Raw genomic sequence first — 15489 nt, 5'->3', positions numbered from 1 at the left:
GCTCTTGCTGCCTTTAACGATCCTGCCTAATTTGGCCAATCTCTTTGTCAATAGATCAGGCAAAAATCTCTAGTTCTTCATTGGATGAAACTGAGGCCTTGTCACATCTTCCAGAAGCAATGTTTAAAATTCATGGAATGGAGAAAGTATGTGGAAAGTCAAGTTTGGTCTCAATTTAGAGGTTACTTTATGCACCTAAATTTCACTACTTTTCAGTACCCAGGGGAATTTAACCAACCAGTTAAAAGAATCTATTTTAAACAACCAATTAAAAGAATCCATTTCAGACAGGCTGCACATGGGTGGCTTGGGATTTTAGAGAGGATTGTTTTGGGGTGCATTGGAGTTCAAGGGGTTAGTCTTGTTGATTGATTCTGTGTTCCCTTCTTGTCTGTAATTTGGATGGACATGTTGTATGCTTGGTTTACTGAACTGTATGTTACCTGAATTTATTGATTTAGCCGTAAGCTTCTGCTTAGTCTTTCTTGGCCCTCTCTCCTATGGTAGCTGTATCGTAGCATGTGCATTCAAATGGCTGGAAATAGTCCAAAAACAGCACCGATCTTACTTGACTATTGAGTAAAAGATAAATAAACAAGCAGTACATTGCTGTACTAACAGACATTGTGGAATAATGTACGTTCACCCATGGAGACCTGTGCCAGCTGTAACCAGCTGTGATGATGATTGGCCTTTGTTCCACCTTTGATGTTACACTTTTGACCAAAATTGGCATCACTTATACTCAAGTTGTGCAGGAGGAAAAGATCTTTTCAGTGATACCCAGATCAGAGAGGCTGGGTCTGTTAAGTGCAAAATATGCATGAAAAATGCTTAAAAAATTTAAGGGAAAAACACAGAGCAAAATTTCCTCAACTACATACTTGGTTACTCTGTGGCAAGAATTTCCCATCTTGATAATGCTTTCCTAGGACTTATTCAACTGGAAGCAATCCCTGTAGAAGGTCACAGATAAGAATAGGAGGAAAAGGAAAGCCTCCCCTCCTCCCCAAAAAATAAGTGAATAAATAAAATAATACTTGGATCACTTACACAGAATTTTGATTTGTGTGCATACTTGAGCAAAAATGTCCTCAAATGCAATACCAGCAGACAGAAAGGTATGGTGTCATGTTGCAAATACCGTTTTAGTAGATTAGGGCTAATTGAGCTCACATCAAGCCAAAATTGTCCCAAAATTGGTTTTGCCATAAAGCTCCAGACGTCAATGGTTATCCCTTTAGGTAACAGGAAAAACATATCTTGTGGCCTGGTGAACAAAGAAGGGTCAATATAGGCAAAATGGCAAGAATCTGAAAGTTAAATCCCATTAGTGGAAAAATATTGACTGTTATGTGTGGGTTACACAGGCAGGGTTGTGGCTAAGAAAATAGTCTGAAGATTTTCATTGGACCAGTTTAAAGAAGGTTTGTAGCCCCCTCCCATGGGGGGGGGGGGGGCGGTGGTGTTCTGGTGGGCCTCTTTCAGGAAATTTTGAAAAATGTAATTCAATTTGTTGCCTTCTTGTGCAATCTGGGGCCTCTGTTATACAAATTAAAATGTACAGCATTGAAGAAAGAATTGTTACTTAGTTGCCTTATTTACAATCATGCAAATAAAATACTTATGAAATGATAAATAGAAGGTTAATGTGCTCTGTTGCTGGTTAAATAGAATATTTCATTAATTCATTATTAGTTAAATGCTACTGTAAGATCATTAATGTGATTTATATAAGGATCTTCATCTGAAAACTAAAAGTCACTGTCATAGTCCTTATCACTCATCTTTTTTAGCGTGGTTAGAGTGTTCTTCCGTGAGCAAGTGAAAAAGCCTCCTGTGCTCTGGTCCTCATCCTTGTGATCTTCACTCTCTTCAACTAACTTACAATTTTATTTCTGACATGTCTGACTTAACTTTAGTTACCTCGTTGCCCTCTAGGCTTTATTAAAATGGGTGTCCAGGCATCCTCTGGACGGCCACTTTTTAATGAAAATTGTTTTATTTTTCAGATGTTGCCTTGTGAATTGTTTATAGGGTTTGCAAATCCTACTTCCTGCTACCATTTTTTCCTCCATCCCTTTTACTTTGGACTTGTCATCCTGATCTTACACTGCATTCCAAAGTATTTTAACTGTGACAAGACAATCTTTTCCCCAGATGAGACAAAGTTTCCCAAGCTAACATATTCCAACAGACTTTTTCAGTTGCCTTTTCACCATTTAAGCTAAGTAACAGCAGTAAATTCAAGTGAAGTGGTAAATTTGGGGTCATTGAATCACCCGCTTTTTTGTTGATGTGCGTTGATGGTCTGTCCTTTTAGAGTGTCCTGTTATGACCTATTTTTTGTCTGACTAAGTCTGGTGTTGCTGATCATTAGATGAAGAATCCTGTAGAGGGTTGTTATTGGACAACAAACAAATCTTGAGTCCACCACATGATATTAGAAATGTCAGTTTCATCATCAGCTAGAAGACCAAAAACAGTTGTTACCTAAACTACCTTGGTATTGTCACAGTTAATTGGTGTGAGGAAAATTTACCTGATGCACCTTATTATCTGTGAGGGAACTGATTCCAATCCCTCATTCCCAATACTCCTAGAGGCCTCAGAAATCAAGATTTGACATTTGCTTTGGGAACCTTTTGTAAACTATCTCCAGTTACTGCAATTTTTTGCTGCACAACATGCTATTTAGATTCATGAAAACAGCATCTATGCCTAATATCTCATCCTGAAGGCATAGTGCCATTAGAGATTATTATTTTTTAATTAGAAATTATAGCACCAATTACAAGAAATTAAAGTCATAACTTGAAATGGTTTAACCAATTATTTCATGTGGGCAATAAATTCTTGTTAAGTTTCTTTATGACATTCTGTTTAGTTTAAAAACATTGCATTAAAAACTTTGTATGAGCATCAAACTAGCGTATTTTATCTTGATCTAACAAAATGGCTGTGATCAAAGCAATAACAGGAGTGGAAAAATATTGAATATTATGTGTGGGTTACACAGGCAGGGTTGTAGCTAAGAAAATAGTCTGAAGATTTTCATTAGGCCAGCTTAAAGAAGGTGCGTAGCTTCCTCCCATGGGGGTGGGGGAGGGGGGGTGTGTTCTGGTGGGCCTCTCAGGAAATTTTGAAAAATGTAATTGAATTTGTTGCCTTCTTGTGCAATCTGGGCCCTCTGTTATACAAATTAAAATATACAACATTGAAGTAAGAATTGTTACTTAGTTGCCTTATTTACAATGATGCAAACAGGGCTGGAAATAACAGTCGATCATTGCACATTGTCCGACCACATTTTGAATATGTCCGGTCAATTTCACATTATGATCGGACATGATGTCCGAACATTTCACCAACACCTATTGTCCATCTGTAAAATTTGGTTATATAAATTGTTAAAAAGGCTCGAAGTTGTGACCGGCACGGTCACCAATGTGGCTAAAATTTCATCTTTGGCGACCAAAAATTCTAGTTTAGTCGACTAACAAAAATATGTCTGCGTTCATAGGCTACCATAATGGTGACTATGTTTCTCTGTGTTGACAATCAACAACGGTTATTTTCTCAGTCATGATGTCCTTCCATAAATACATAGTGAAAGATCTTTACTTCTATAACATTCAACATAAGAAAAGAAAGCAATCTATCCTTTTGCTTTGTTGTAGAGGATTCCCTCACATCGGAAAACTTGCAAATGGCTGATCGTGTTTGAAATCGCCCTATAATGCATTGCAAACCCTTAAGCATTAAGTACACCATGTATACCTACCAATTGTGTCTTTTGTAATGCATACACAAAGTTAGTGGCCAAAAAAGTCTTGGAAATTTTTTCTTTACAGATGTTATGCTTTGAATAATTTTCTGAATAAAATTCCACTTGATTTTTATCACTTAGTCGCCAAATGGCTACTCAAGCATTTTGTTTAATTTTGGGCCCTTGACTCCGACAGTTTGAGCCATATCCAGGAGCTCATTATGGGCTTCTGCCATATCATAAAGCAGAAGTGTTCATCTTTCCTGAACTTGCCAAATAAAGTACTTTACAGAAATCACCCTATTATGCATTGCGATATGCTGTTAGCCCTTCATGTATGTACCCTGGCGTCAATTTTGGTCAGGAGCCCATCACTAGGAGCCTGCAACTCCCATACTAAGCCTGTGTCAGTATTTTTACAGACCGGTCTATTTTTAGGCTTCTTTTCCCCCAAAACGTCAGTTCCCATCTACATGAGCATGCATTGGTAAGGGGAAAAATGGAGGCCTGAGGTGGACATGGCGACGTAATCTTCCGGTGAAATTACAAAGGTCGTGCTTGTGATTGGTCACTGAGGTTCCTGCAGGGGCTGAATTCGAGATAAATTCAAACTAAAAAAAGGTTGGTCTGTGAAAACACTGGGACAGGAATAATTGAGGAAGTTGCACAGTTCTAGTGATGGGTCTTCTTGGAATGACCCCAGCTTGGTTTACACCACCTATTAATTTGAAACTTACTTGACGGGAAGAACACTGCCTTTCATTAATAATATATTGTTATACCATTGGCAATGAACAAACGTGTCACATGACTATAATTATGTTGTAAAGGCAAGGGATAGAAGCTGCCATCTTTGTTTTGAAACAGTTGGTCCCATTTTAGTGCAATGGTTTTAACTCTCAACTTGATTGAAAAGTAGCACAATCAAATAACTGGGAGTAATTGCCTCTTTTACAAGGAACTTGTAAATGCCAGTATAATACAGAACCATAAAAGCATTCTTTAACTAACACTGAAACTCAAAAAAAGAAAGGATGGTCAAATTTCCATTGCAGTTTACAGCCGTGACTGCAAACATAAAATTGACTCAAGGGGTGTTTACATGACACTCATGCAATTGTCATCCTGAAAGGAGCCGAAAACTTGTACTGTGCAACTTGCATATATGTGTTTAGTATGAGTTCACTGTTATCATTTGCTCTAGTACAAGAATTTGTGGTATTGTGAAAACAAAGCATGACAAAACTGGGGTTAACTTGTACCAGCATGAAGTTCCCACCAGTTCCATGAAAACCAGCAGCCCTTTAGCCATGGAAAATCTAGTCACTTGCTCAGCAAAGGCTTCAAAAATAAAGTTGAAAATATCACCATTGTAATTGTGCCATCATATTTTCACAGTTACAAAAACACCCATACCCCTTTCTCCCTTGCACAGAAATACCATTTGAACTTTACAATTTTCTTTATGAAGTTTGCTTTTGCAATTCTACCATATTGACAATTACGATTTAGGGAGTTTGGGAAGACTCCGTATTCTCAGGTTCCCTTATTTGGGTGATTTTTCTTTAGACCAAGTTTCAATGTCAAAGAGCTGACTGCTTACTGTCTTTGAATGCCAAAACAGAGGATTCAGACAATGGCTCAGGTGATTTCCCATCAGTTACAACTGTGGTGTCTTTCTCGAGTATGCTGCAGGAGACTGCATTGTGGTAACAGATGAGGACCTAGGTACTAACCGTTTTGGAAATTTATCAATCAAGCTTGACCTTTTATCCCTACCCAGTGTCTGGTTACTTCTTTTGCTTTGTTTTGAAATATTTTTTGTATAATTGAGCCTTTTCCTTTCCTGTTTGTCTGTCAAGATTGCTGGACTTTTGGAACATGTGGCAGGTGAATCCCATGAATTTGGATCATCTGACCAACTTCTTGTTGGAGGTGAATGTAATCTTCCTTCCCTGTGCTATGTGCGAGCACCATATGGTCTGGGACTAGGGCTATGGTTTGAGGGCCGTCCACCATAGTAATTTGATGGAGAGTTGTTATAGCTGACATCATAACAGCTATTGAAATAATTATTTAGTCTTAGAGAGAACTTTTCCTGCAAATGGCTAGGTCTGGGGCTTTGGCAGTAATTTTGGTTCAGAGCTAAACAAAAAGAGACATATGATTATCCAACTGTTGTACTCCTTTACCCATTAGCTCCTGCAAACAAATCTGGACAGTTTCCACCTTTGCATGGGCAGCACCTCGACTTGAAGTTCAGATAATGTTTGAAGGAGGATGGAGTGGTCATTGACAGTCAAAACCTGCAGCTATAATTGCTTTACAAATGTCTGGGGCCCAGTTGTTGAAAGGCTGGATAATACTCATCCACTGAAAAAATCACTATCCACTGATGATTGTTGACAAAGCATACTACGCCATACACTGGATGGTGATTTATCCAGTGGATAGCATTATCCACCCATTGAACAACTGAGGCTTGGTGGCTTACTGTCTCAAGGACTTTTGTCTGGGCTTATATTGATGAAACTTTGGGAAGTGTTGATACAAGTAACAAACAGCATAGGTTGTCTATGAAAGAAATTTCAGCCTGTAACACTCAAGGGGCAAAACAAATGCTATGCTACAAGGCCAAGTAAAAGCTGAGCTATTTATTGAACCACATTCATAGATGTTGGTCACTATCCTTTAGACACTGTATTGTAAAGAGAAACCACCACCCCTGGCAGGATAGGTTCACTTTAAAAATCTCAAATGTTGCCAAGAGTGTTATTTTAAGAAGGTAAGAGAGATGAGGTTTATTTCTACACCAACTGCTTTGACCACTCAGACAGGGTTGCTTATTAAATTAAAGGGTGTTATTCAACACTAAGACAAGAAACAATTCTGGCATTGAGTTATTTACAACAACAGTACTGAATTTCAACATACCATGACTTGTATATTCCGAGGACTTGTAATTTGCAGCATTCCTCTTGTGATTTTTAATAATTTCTTCCAAATTAACACCATTTGCAGGGACCTTATGTTTACAAACAGCTGCTAATACTCTTGGATCATAATCAGGGCAGACTCTATTTGAGTACTTGATGGGTGGCAATTCTGTAATCTTTTTGTTACAACAGCAAAGAAGTTGGCTCTTGTCCTTTCCCTGGTGTAAGACATAAAAGACCAAACTTAGGCAATCTTCAATGAAGCCAGGAAATCTCTCTGTATGTTTTATTCTGTGATCAAGATAGTAACAAAATCTTGTTTTCACTTCAGCAATGTGGTGTTAGTTATCTCTTCTTTGTTCTGATTCAGCATCTTGGAGACCTCCTTCACTTCTGCTTCTGCCTGAAAAAGGGGTCAACTGAACAGTGAAAACAGGTGTGCTATTGCTGTTACCCCAAACCTTAATCTTTACTGATTTTGCCAATGTAAAAGGAATGGAACCAATGAAAAGGCACTACTAACACGTATTAAAAGTCACATGAATGTGCTGTAAGTCCCAACACAAAATAAGCATTCTGTTATTTTAATACATAATAAATTTATTTATTAATTAAACAGGTCACAGACAGACAGTGTCAAATATATCGAAGAAAAAAAATTGTTATTCAAGACCAAAGAAAAGTGAGCCACAGGAAATCAAGAAATGGCCTATTCATTCTAATTTTTTGCTCTGTTCTGATAGGAACAAGCAAATTATATTTAAAACTGATTAATGTGCGCTTGTTCTCCTTAAGGACTGTGTAATAAATAGGCATTCCCTATTCTTCCCTTTTGCCTTAACTGGTTGAGAAAGGAAATAAGTTTTGTACCTTTTTAATTTGCTCTCAGTGCTCTTTGTGCAAGGCGGTCATCCCACAGTCAAAGAAACCTTGACAAGGTAGCTGGTGACAAGTGTTGACTCTGGCCTCTATAGTGACAGTTACTACTTGTAAAAGCTATGTTTTGGCCTAATGGCTCTCTTTGCCTTGGGTTTTCCCTGAAAGATGACAGGGTTGGCTGAGCTATCTCAAAGTGGTATTGCAGAGTGCTTCTGTGCCCTTCTCATTTTTTTGTCATTCTATCAACTGCCTGTGCTTGTTTGTAGCTGTGTTGGGAGCTTTCTGGTGTGAAGATTGTTTTTGACAATTTTTACTTTCAGCTTGCCTCTGTTCTTGACCTCTTTTATTTCCACGTCAACTTCCCCCATTCGACATCGAATCTTTGAAGGGAAACCATGGAATGTTGGTCTAAGGTTGTTCCGAAAACGGATTCAATAAGTTGTATTTTCTCTGTCGCCTCTTTGATATCAGCAACTTTTTTAATTCCATTGAAGTCCAGTAATACAATTTTTCCGTCCTAAAAATAGTTAGGTATCTTGATGTAAACCTACCTTTTCTGCTCCATCCATAAAACTTGCTTCGATGTCAACCATCTTTGATATCTTTCCCGCCACTACGGGAGAAGTTCCTGGTTCTTAGCAGTCCAAATATGGTTTAAGCATATTGTTCATTAATCTAGTTAAAATTCGAGTATTGGATCGAGTCTTGAATTTTCTACTCTTCACTTGAAGAATGGACTATTAAAACAAGTAATGAAATCAAATTTCCAATAATGAACTCATTCATTCACCCTTGGCAGGAATGCTTGAGCTGTTTTGACTGTAATGCTCTTTACCATGCACTGGTATCAAAACTGGCAAACACCAGGATAAATGAATTTATGAATGCTAGAATGGAATAACCAAGGGAAGTGGTGAACGCCGATGAAATGCTTGGACCATCTCTTAAAGCTTTTGCTTTGGTGACAAAACGCAAGTTATTGTTATTTTGGAGTTATTTCCTTTCAGAATTCTGTGAATAGGTAAAGTGGGCCCCAGTTCAATCATTGTTATTGCTTGTAACTTTTCCAATTACATGTGTTGCACTAACATCTTTAACAATTCTTCGAGTAAATTGCAGATAACCAGTCTTGGGCCAGCAGTAGCTTGTCTAGTCGGGACACAATGCACAATGTTGACATCTTGGTTATTTATATCCACTCCTGAAGCTTTTAGGAGGTTTATGCATAAAGACATAGTGGCGAATGCCGATTCTTGCGGGTCCATTTCAGGGAGACCAACTACCTTGACATTGTACTGGTAGCTGTAACGCTGAATTTCATCGATTGTATTTCTGATATCATCTACTCAAGAAGTTAGAGCATTTGAATGTGACCACAAGTGGAGATTGTTGTAAGCTTTTCCATAGAATTGAAGAGTGTTCATTGCTTCGTCTTTCGTGATGGAGCAACTTGCTTCACCACCATTGCCAGATTCCTGTGCATCGTTACGTGTGAGAGTTTACTGCAGATTTTCAAATCCATGTGTAAGGGTAGTGATTTCTGCTTTTAGGCTGTCATTTTCCCTTTTCGATGATGTTACAGTGGCATTAGGCATATTAAAAGCTACTTAAGTTCAATCTGATCAGGGAGCTACCGAAGACACAACTGCTCTTACTTTGCAAGTAACAGACCACCACTGTCAAGTATTCCCAATTTTAAGAAAAAACTGCTAGAGTTTTGGGTAAAATAATTACTGAACTGGCAAAGGCGCACACTGTTGCACTATTTATGTAGCTGTATTCTTACTTACGAGGTGGCATCAACTGAAAGCTTGACGGTTTCTAGAGGTCACCTTGCCTCACATTAAAATATTTATCAATACTGTATATTAAGTAAAAAGGCAAAATAAACAGAACAAATGAAAAAACATAGTCGTAACAAAGAATGTATCAACAATGTTTGCCATTTGTCCTTATAAAAATTTTTATCACCTTAAAGATAAAATTAAAAAATATTCAGACTTCTTGTCAGCTAATGGTGTAAAATTGGTTTTATATTTATCTATGCAATGGCTTAATTTCCACTTGCCATTGGTGAATACCCATAGAGATTGGTCACACCTTGTGTCTATTACATCTTATGCAGTGCCTGAAATTAATTTGGACTAAATAAACCACTATGCAAAGGTTATTCTCAGGCCTGGATGAGGAAAAAGATTTTGTTTAAAACCGGTGGTACCACTTGAAGCACTTAGGTCCTATTATTATTACTTTGGTCCTATACATACACTCTAACTTGATATACATCGTCATTCCTGAATATGCTACGTTCGAAAAGGGATGGGTTAAATTTGTATGAAGAAAAAGCTTCAAAAAAGAAACACAACAACTATGAAATAGTTACAAAGTTGAAATTAGAATAAGATGCAGATGTTAGCATGTTGCCCTGTCAGTTGGATCCAGTTTTTTTTTTAATCTTGATAAGTCTCTTGTAGCAAAACTCCTTTAATTGCTTACATCATCAATCAATAATGTTAACCATCCTCCTATGTACCAATGGGATTCACAGCCAACTAATTAAACCTAATTTTAGTAACTATGAAACAATAAGTCAACACTGTGTGACAGCTATTTACTGTAGAACATTGTGCTGTGAACGGAGATCTCATTGACAATTTTGATTAGCTTCAAAGGGGGCAACTGAGAGAAGAAGAGAACCACCTCATTGGTATTATCCTATTCTGGATTCCACATTTATTTATTGGCATTAATTTATTATTGTAAGCCTCTTTATTGATTCAATATGAAAACTCCACTCAGAGTTCCTTACCAGACTATATCTAGCGTTTTAAGGGTCCATTTGCTGAAATTCTTGAAATATGACTACTGAAAGTTGCTTATAGTCAGAGTAGCCACATAAATTTGTAGTCACATAAATTTACTGTGCAGGACTTAGAACATCAACCAGAAGTTAGGATATTTATTGCTATTGATGTCTTTGGGCCCTGACAGCAACCCACAACTTTCCTTGGTTATTGTGACAGCAACAAAATTGAACACTGTTTAAGACTATTTAAAAATTGTGACATCCCTCCCCGACTAACCTGCCATGCGAGAAACTTTTTCTGTCTCGATTTCCTGGTGTTGTCAGGATATTCTGTGGACATAACAACAAAGTGTAACTTACTTATTGAAGTGTCTATTTCTTGGCGTGATTTTTTACAATGCAGAATCATCCACCCTTGTAAATGTAGCTTAAAACTGTTAAACTGAGAACTTAGAGACATCTCTCTAATGCTTGAAGTTATGTTATGATCCTTATGAAGGCAACATGCAGTGAAGGCTGTATACACTAGACTCCTCAAGACAATAGTCTGTAAATTTATAACTGAACTTCAGTTTGAAAACTCTGTTGCTTTGAAGATAACATGCTAGATATGACAAAGCTGTACCTTTTTTCATGTTTATGACACCATTTTTCAAAGAAAGCCATTCCTTTCTTGATGTTATGGAGAACAGGGCTGTTCAAACTGTTTACCCTGGGTTTCCTCAGGAGTCCTTTCCCAAAGATGAGGTGACAAGCATCCATGAAATCAATCACTCTCCTGATTGGTTTCTTTGGTAAGGACTTGAATTGCTGCAATCATGTAATGTTCCTATGAATTAAAACAATATTTATTTATTTATTGATCAATGAACAATTATGGTAGAAATCTATGAATTAAAAATCCAAATGGAGGAACTGTTGTAAGCAAATGGGGTTTCCCCGCTATTTAAACCCTGATTGGTCAGCACCAAAAGGGGGCCTTTCATGGAAATATATTACACTTTCTAGTGTAGATAAGAGATAAGCAAATTTGAAGCCCACATGTCAATACTATTATTTCTGGGCAATCACAATATAGTCACCTGGATGATCTTAGCTGGTCTCACATTGAGACATGTCCAGTTGTCGTGGTAGACAAACGCATATTTCAATCCAGGGACTTTGCAGCTTAGACCCCTCTCTGCTCATTCCATTTCTTGCCTGTAGATCATTTTGATCGCGTTCCATCCAAACATGGTTCCATCTAGAGTGAGCCTCTTTGAACCCCTGCTTCTTGAGCTGTACAGGGCAGCTGTCATGTTTTAAAGCTGTGAGATACCAAGAATTAATTTCAAATGTACTCTGCCATTTTTACATTCAATTGACCAGGTGTAATAGAGGTGGATCACCAAGGCCACTTTTGGAAGAATCAAAAAAGCTGTATGTGCTTCTCCAATGCCTAGGCCTTCAGGACTGGGTAATACGACTCAGAATAGATTGTACACTGGACATGTAGAAAGAGTACCTTACTCTTAAAACAAAATTCCTCGCTGGAAAGAATGGCTGGGGTATGGGGCCTCTGTTACTTCGACCATCCCTCATGCTTAATATAGAAGAGGATAACATGTTTTTGAGCATAGCACAATGCTACTGAATATAATTGCCCTTCCTCACAGGCAACAACATTAACACCAAATTAATTCTCTTCAGGCAGCTAAACAGTTAACCTTGTTACTATTCAGCTAATTCAGAGTATACGTAAGATAAAATATCTACTACATACTACAAAATCTGAATTTGCCATATATCACTAAAGTACCTGATGACTTTGGCAAATCATTGCAAATATTGGATTGTCATGTGGATCCTCTGGATTGGGAAAAGGCATCTACAAGATATTTTCTGCTCAAATCTTCTGCATCATCATACACAGGCAGTACTGCTCTTGGAAACCTGCATAGGATTTTAAGCAGGGTCAAAATAGGACCCAATCATATCATAACCTGAAGTCAGGTCCCTCCAGAGAAATTGGACAATAGAACTAGCCCTTTGGCAACCACTCTGAATGGCAGATGAGAACACATCATGTAACAAAGGCAATTCATCTTCAGCCACGGTAAATCCTGTTATGCCACCATCCTTAAGGTTCCATGCCATCTTCATTTGCACCTTAACCCATTGACTCCTGTGCCGCCTGTAACCGGCCTTGACATGCCTTGGCCTTTGTTCCACTTCTGACGTCATTACCTTTGACCAAAATTGACATCATCTATGCTCAACTTCTGCAGGAGGAAAAGATCTTTCCAATGATACTCAGATCAGAGTGATTGGCTCAGTGGAGCCTGAAATGTGCACGAAAATGCTCAAAAAGTTGAGTGAAAAGCTGAGTAAAATTTCTTGTGACTACATGTGGCTACTCCATGGTAAAACATTGCCTGTCAGTGATGCTTTCTCAGAATTTTTTGAACTGGAAGCAAGCCCAATGGAAGGTCACTGTTCCGTATGTCCCAGGTTCGAAGGTCAGCAAAAAGGTTCAGTCTTTAGAACATACAACATTTTAATTTCCGAGGAGATAAACGTGTACACTTTTCAACATGGCCGACAACTCGCAACCTCGTGGTCAAACAACAGGTCTTACTGCGCATGTGTGCAAAACTCGTACTAGGAGGGGGACCCCAGGGAATTGCTAATTTACAACAAGGCTTTCTGCAGAACATCCTCCCCTTCCTTGATAAGACAATATCAACAAAATTGCACAAACAGAAAAAACACTATGAAAAGAAAAAGGTTCGGTTTCAGATTCTGTGGCTCGATGTTGTATCTTGGATCTTGCTCTGGTCTAAGGCTTCTAGTTCTTTCAACTCATTACTTCCACCAACAAAGTTAGTTCCATTGTCACAAACAACATCTTTGGGAACACCACATTGTGACGTCATTCAAAAGAATGCATTTAGGAATGAATCAGTGTCAAGGCTGTATGCTAATTCAAGATGCAAAGCCCTAGTCTCTAGGCAAGTAAACAGACACAGGTATCTTCTGGCGTGTCTTTCCTCTCCCCTGTTTGGTCATGAAAGGTCCACCAAAGTCAACAGATATGTGGCTGAATGCTCGAAGGGACTTCCGTGTGGGTAATGCTGGCAAAGGGGCCATGATTTACTTAGCTGGAGAAGCCTTCCTTCTTCTACACTGCATGCATTCTCTTTCCCACTCTCTAATTGCTTCTCTTGCAGAAATTATCCAATACTGGACTGAAAGCTGCGCTAGTACTTGGTTGGTCCCTGCATGATGATCTTGCTCATGTGCATGCTTGACTATGAGCATTGTGACACAATGGCTACGAAGCAAGATGATGGGGTAACGGGTTTCCCATGGCAAACAGTAGGAATTAGCAAGGAGTGGCAGTGACCCCTTTATAGTTTTGCTCTTAGGAGTGTCTTAGGGACTTACCTCTTTTATATGATATTAGTGGTGGCTCTTTGAAAATTTGCTGTAGAGAAGGCTGATTTTGTATCAAGTGCCATTTTTCCATTAAAACATTTTTGAGGTTGGGCACTGATGGTTGATATTGTGTTACAAAAGGCAAGAGTTCTTTCCGGCTTTCATGTTTTTGTCTTAGTGCCGATTCCCTTTCTGTGAATTTAATATCTGAAAGGAGTGTTTCGATCAGATTTTTTGGATAACCTCTAGCAAGGAGACGTGATTTGAATTTGTAAATGTTCTCTTCAAATGTTGCTCTTGAAGAGTTAGTTCGTAAGAGTCTTAGAGCTTCGCCCTTCACGAATCCCTTTTTGACACCCGGTGGGTGGCTAGAGGAAAAATGAGTGTATTGAAAGGTTTCAGTTGGCTTAAAGTGTGTTTTTATATCCAGGATGGATTGATCTCTAAATCGTTTGCCTTTGTATACAACTGTATCCAGAAATGTAGTTTCAGTATTTGAAATTTCAGCTGTAAATTTGATTGTAGGGTGATGTGAGTTTGCTTGTTTGATGAACTTGTCTATATCAGGTTGGCTGACATCCCACAAAGAAAAAATATCGTCAATATATCGTTTCCAGATTGTGGGTTTTGCGACGCTATTGCTAAGAATCTCTGTTTCGATATTGGCCATAAAAATATTTGCAAAAGCAACGGCCATTTTAGTACCCATGGCGGTACCGTGGATTTGTAGATAATTCTTACCGTTGAATTGGAAAGAATTTTCTTTCAGTATCAGGCTTAGCATTTCTTTGAGATATTGTGTGGGGATAGGAGGGTTATTTCTGTGAAAGTTTCCGTATGCTCTGCATACTGTAGTTATACCCTCTTCTTGTGGTATATTAGTATATAGACTTGTTACATCCATTGATACAAGGAATGTTTGTTTATTCACTTTCGTCTTTTCAATGAAATTAATAAAATCTGTAGTGTCTTTTAGATAAGACGCTTGTGATATGGAAATAGGCTGAAGTAATGTGTCAACAAATGCTGATATTCGTTCTGTAGGCCCACTGCAGCCTGAGATAATTGGTCTTCCTACTAGAGTAGGTTTGTGGATCTTTGTAAGGGTATAGAATTCCGGAATCCGCGGTGGATTTGGTGTTTGAGATAACCACTTTCTAGTCATGTCATCAATGTAGTTGCCACGGTGTAGTTCTGAGATCAAGCGTGACACCTTCGTATGTGTTTCCTTAACTATAGGCTTGTCAAGAGGCTTGTAATTATCTAGGTCATTGATTTGGACTTGGCCCTCTTGTATTTTATCATTTTTATCCATGACTACAAGTGTGCTTCCCTTGTCCGCTTTTTTGAAATTAAGATCTTTGCTTTGCTGTAAAACATTTAGCGCTTTACGTTCTTTGCGTGACAAGTTTGGTTTTTGTCTGGTTATTTTTATCTCCGCGATTTGTTGTTTAACCTCTTCCAGGTAGGTTTCTAATGTGACTGATGGTTGGACTGGCGGTTCCCAGTTTGATTTGACATAGAAGGGATGTATTGATTTGTTTTGCCCGTGAAAAATGTATTTTAAGCGCATTCGTACAAAAGTTTCCATTGTTAGAAGTTGTGCAGGCCTGTCACTCCTTGCTAATTCCTACTGTGATACTTTCCAGACAGAGCCCCATTCTGACACGCGAAACCTCAAA

At 38.4% G+C, this 15489-nt stretch overlaps 1 protein-coding gene and 1 pseudogene across 1 annotated transcript; both read right to left on the bottom strand.

Annotated features, from left to right (window-relative positions):
• Window positions 1-8654: 8654 nt before the first annotated feature.
• On the bottom strand, window positions 8655-9179 carry LOC149101899 (uncharacterized). Its single transcript, XM_089275256.1, has 3 exons — window positions 9088-9179; window positions 9012-9016; window positions 8655-8926 (listed from the first exon to the last, which is right to left on the bottom strand). Exons 1-3 carry the CDS (start codon window positions 9177-9179, stop codon window positions 8655-8657), a joined length of 369 nt encoding a protein of 122 aa, XP_089131382.1.
• A 4600-nt stretch (window positions 9180-13779) lies between these two features.
• On the bottom strand, window positions 13780-15380 carry LOC149101898 (uncharacterized; annotated as a pseudogene).
• Between the last annotated feature and the right edge of the window lie 109 nt (window positions 15381-15489).

Source organism: Orbicella faveolata, unplaced genomic scaffold (assembly GCF_042242905.1).
Source record: "Orbicella faveolata isolate gen_17 unplaced genomic scaffold, um_ofav_v1 contig_36, whole genome shotgun sequence".
NCBI lineage: Eukaryota > Metazoa > Cnidaria > Anthozoa > Scleractinia > Merulinidae > Orbicella > Orbicella faveolata.
This window is presented reverse-complemented; position numbering and strand designations above follow the sequence as displayed.

Excerpts from the sequence above, each read along its gene's own strand:
- LOC149101899 (XM_089275256.1), bottom strand. The coding sequence starts at position 9,179 with ATGCCTAATGCCACTGTAACATCATCGAAAAGGGAAAATGACAGCCTA.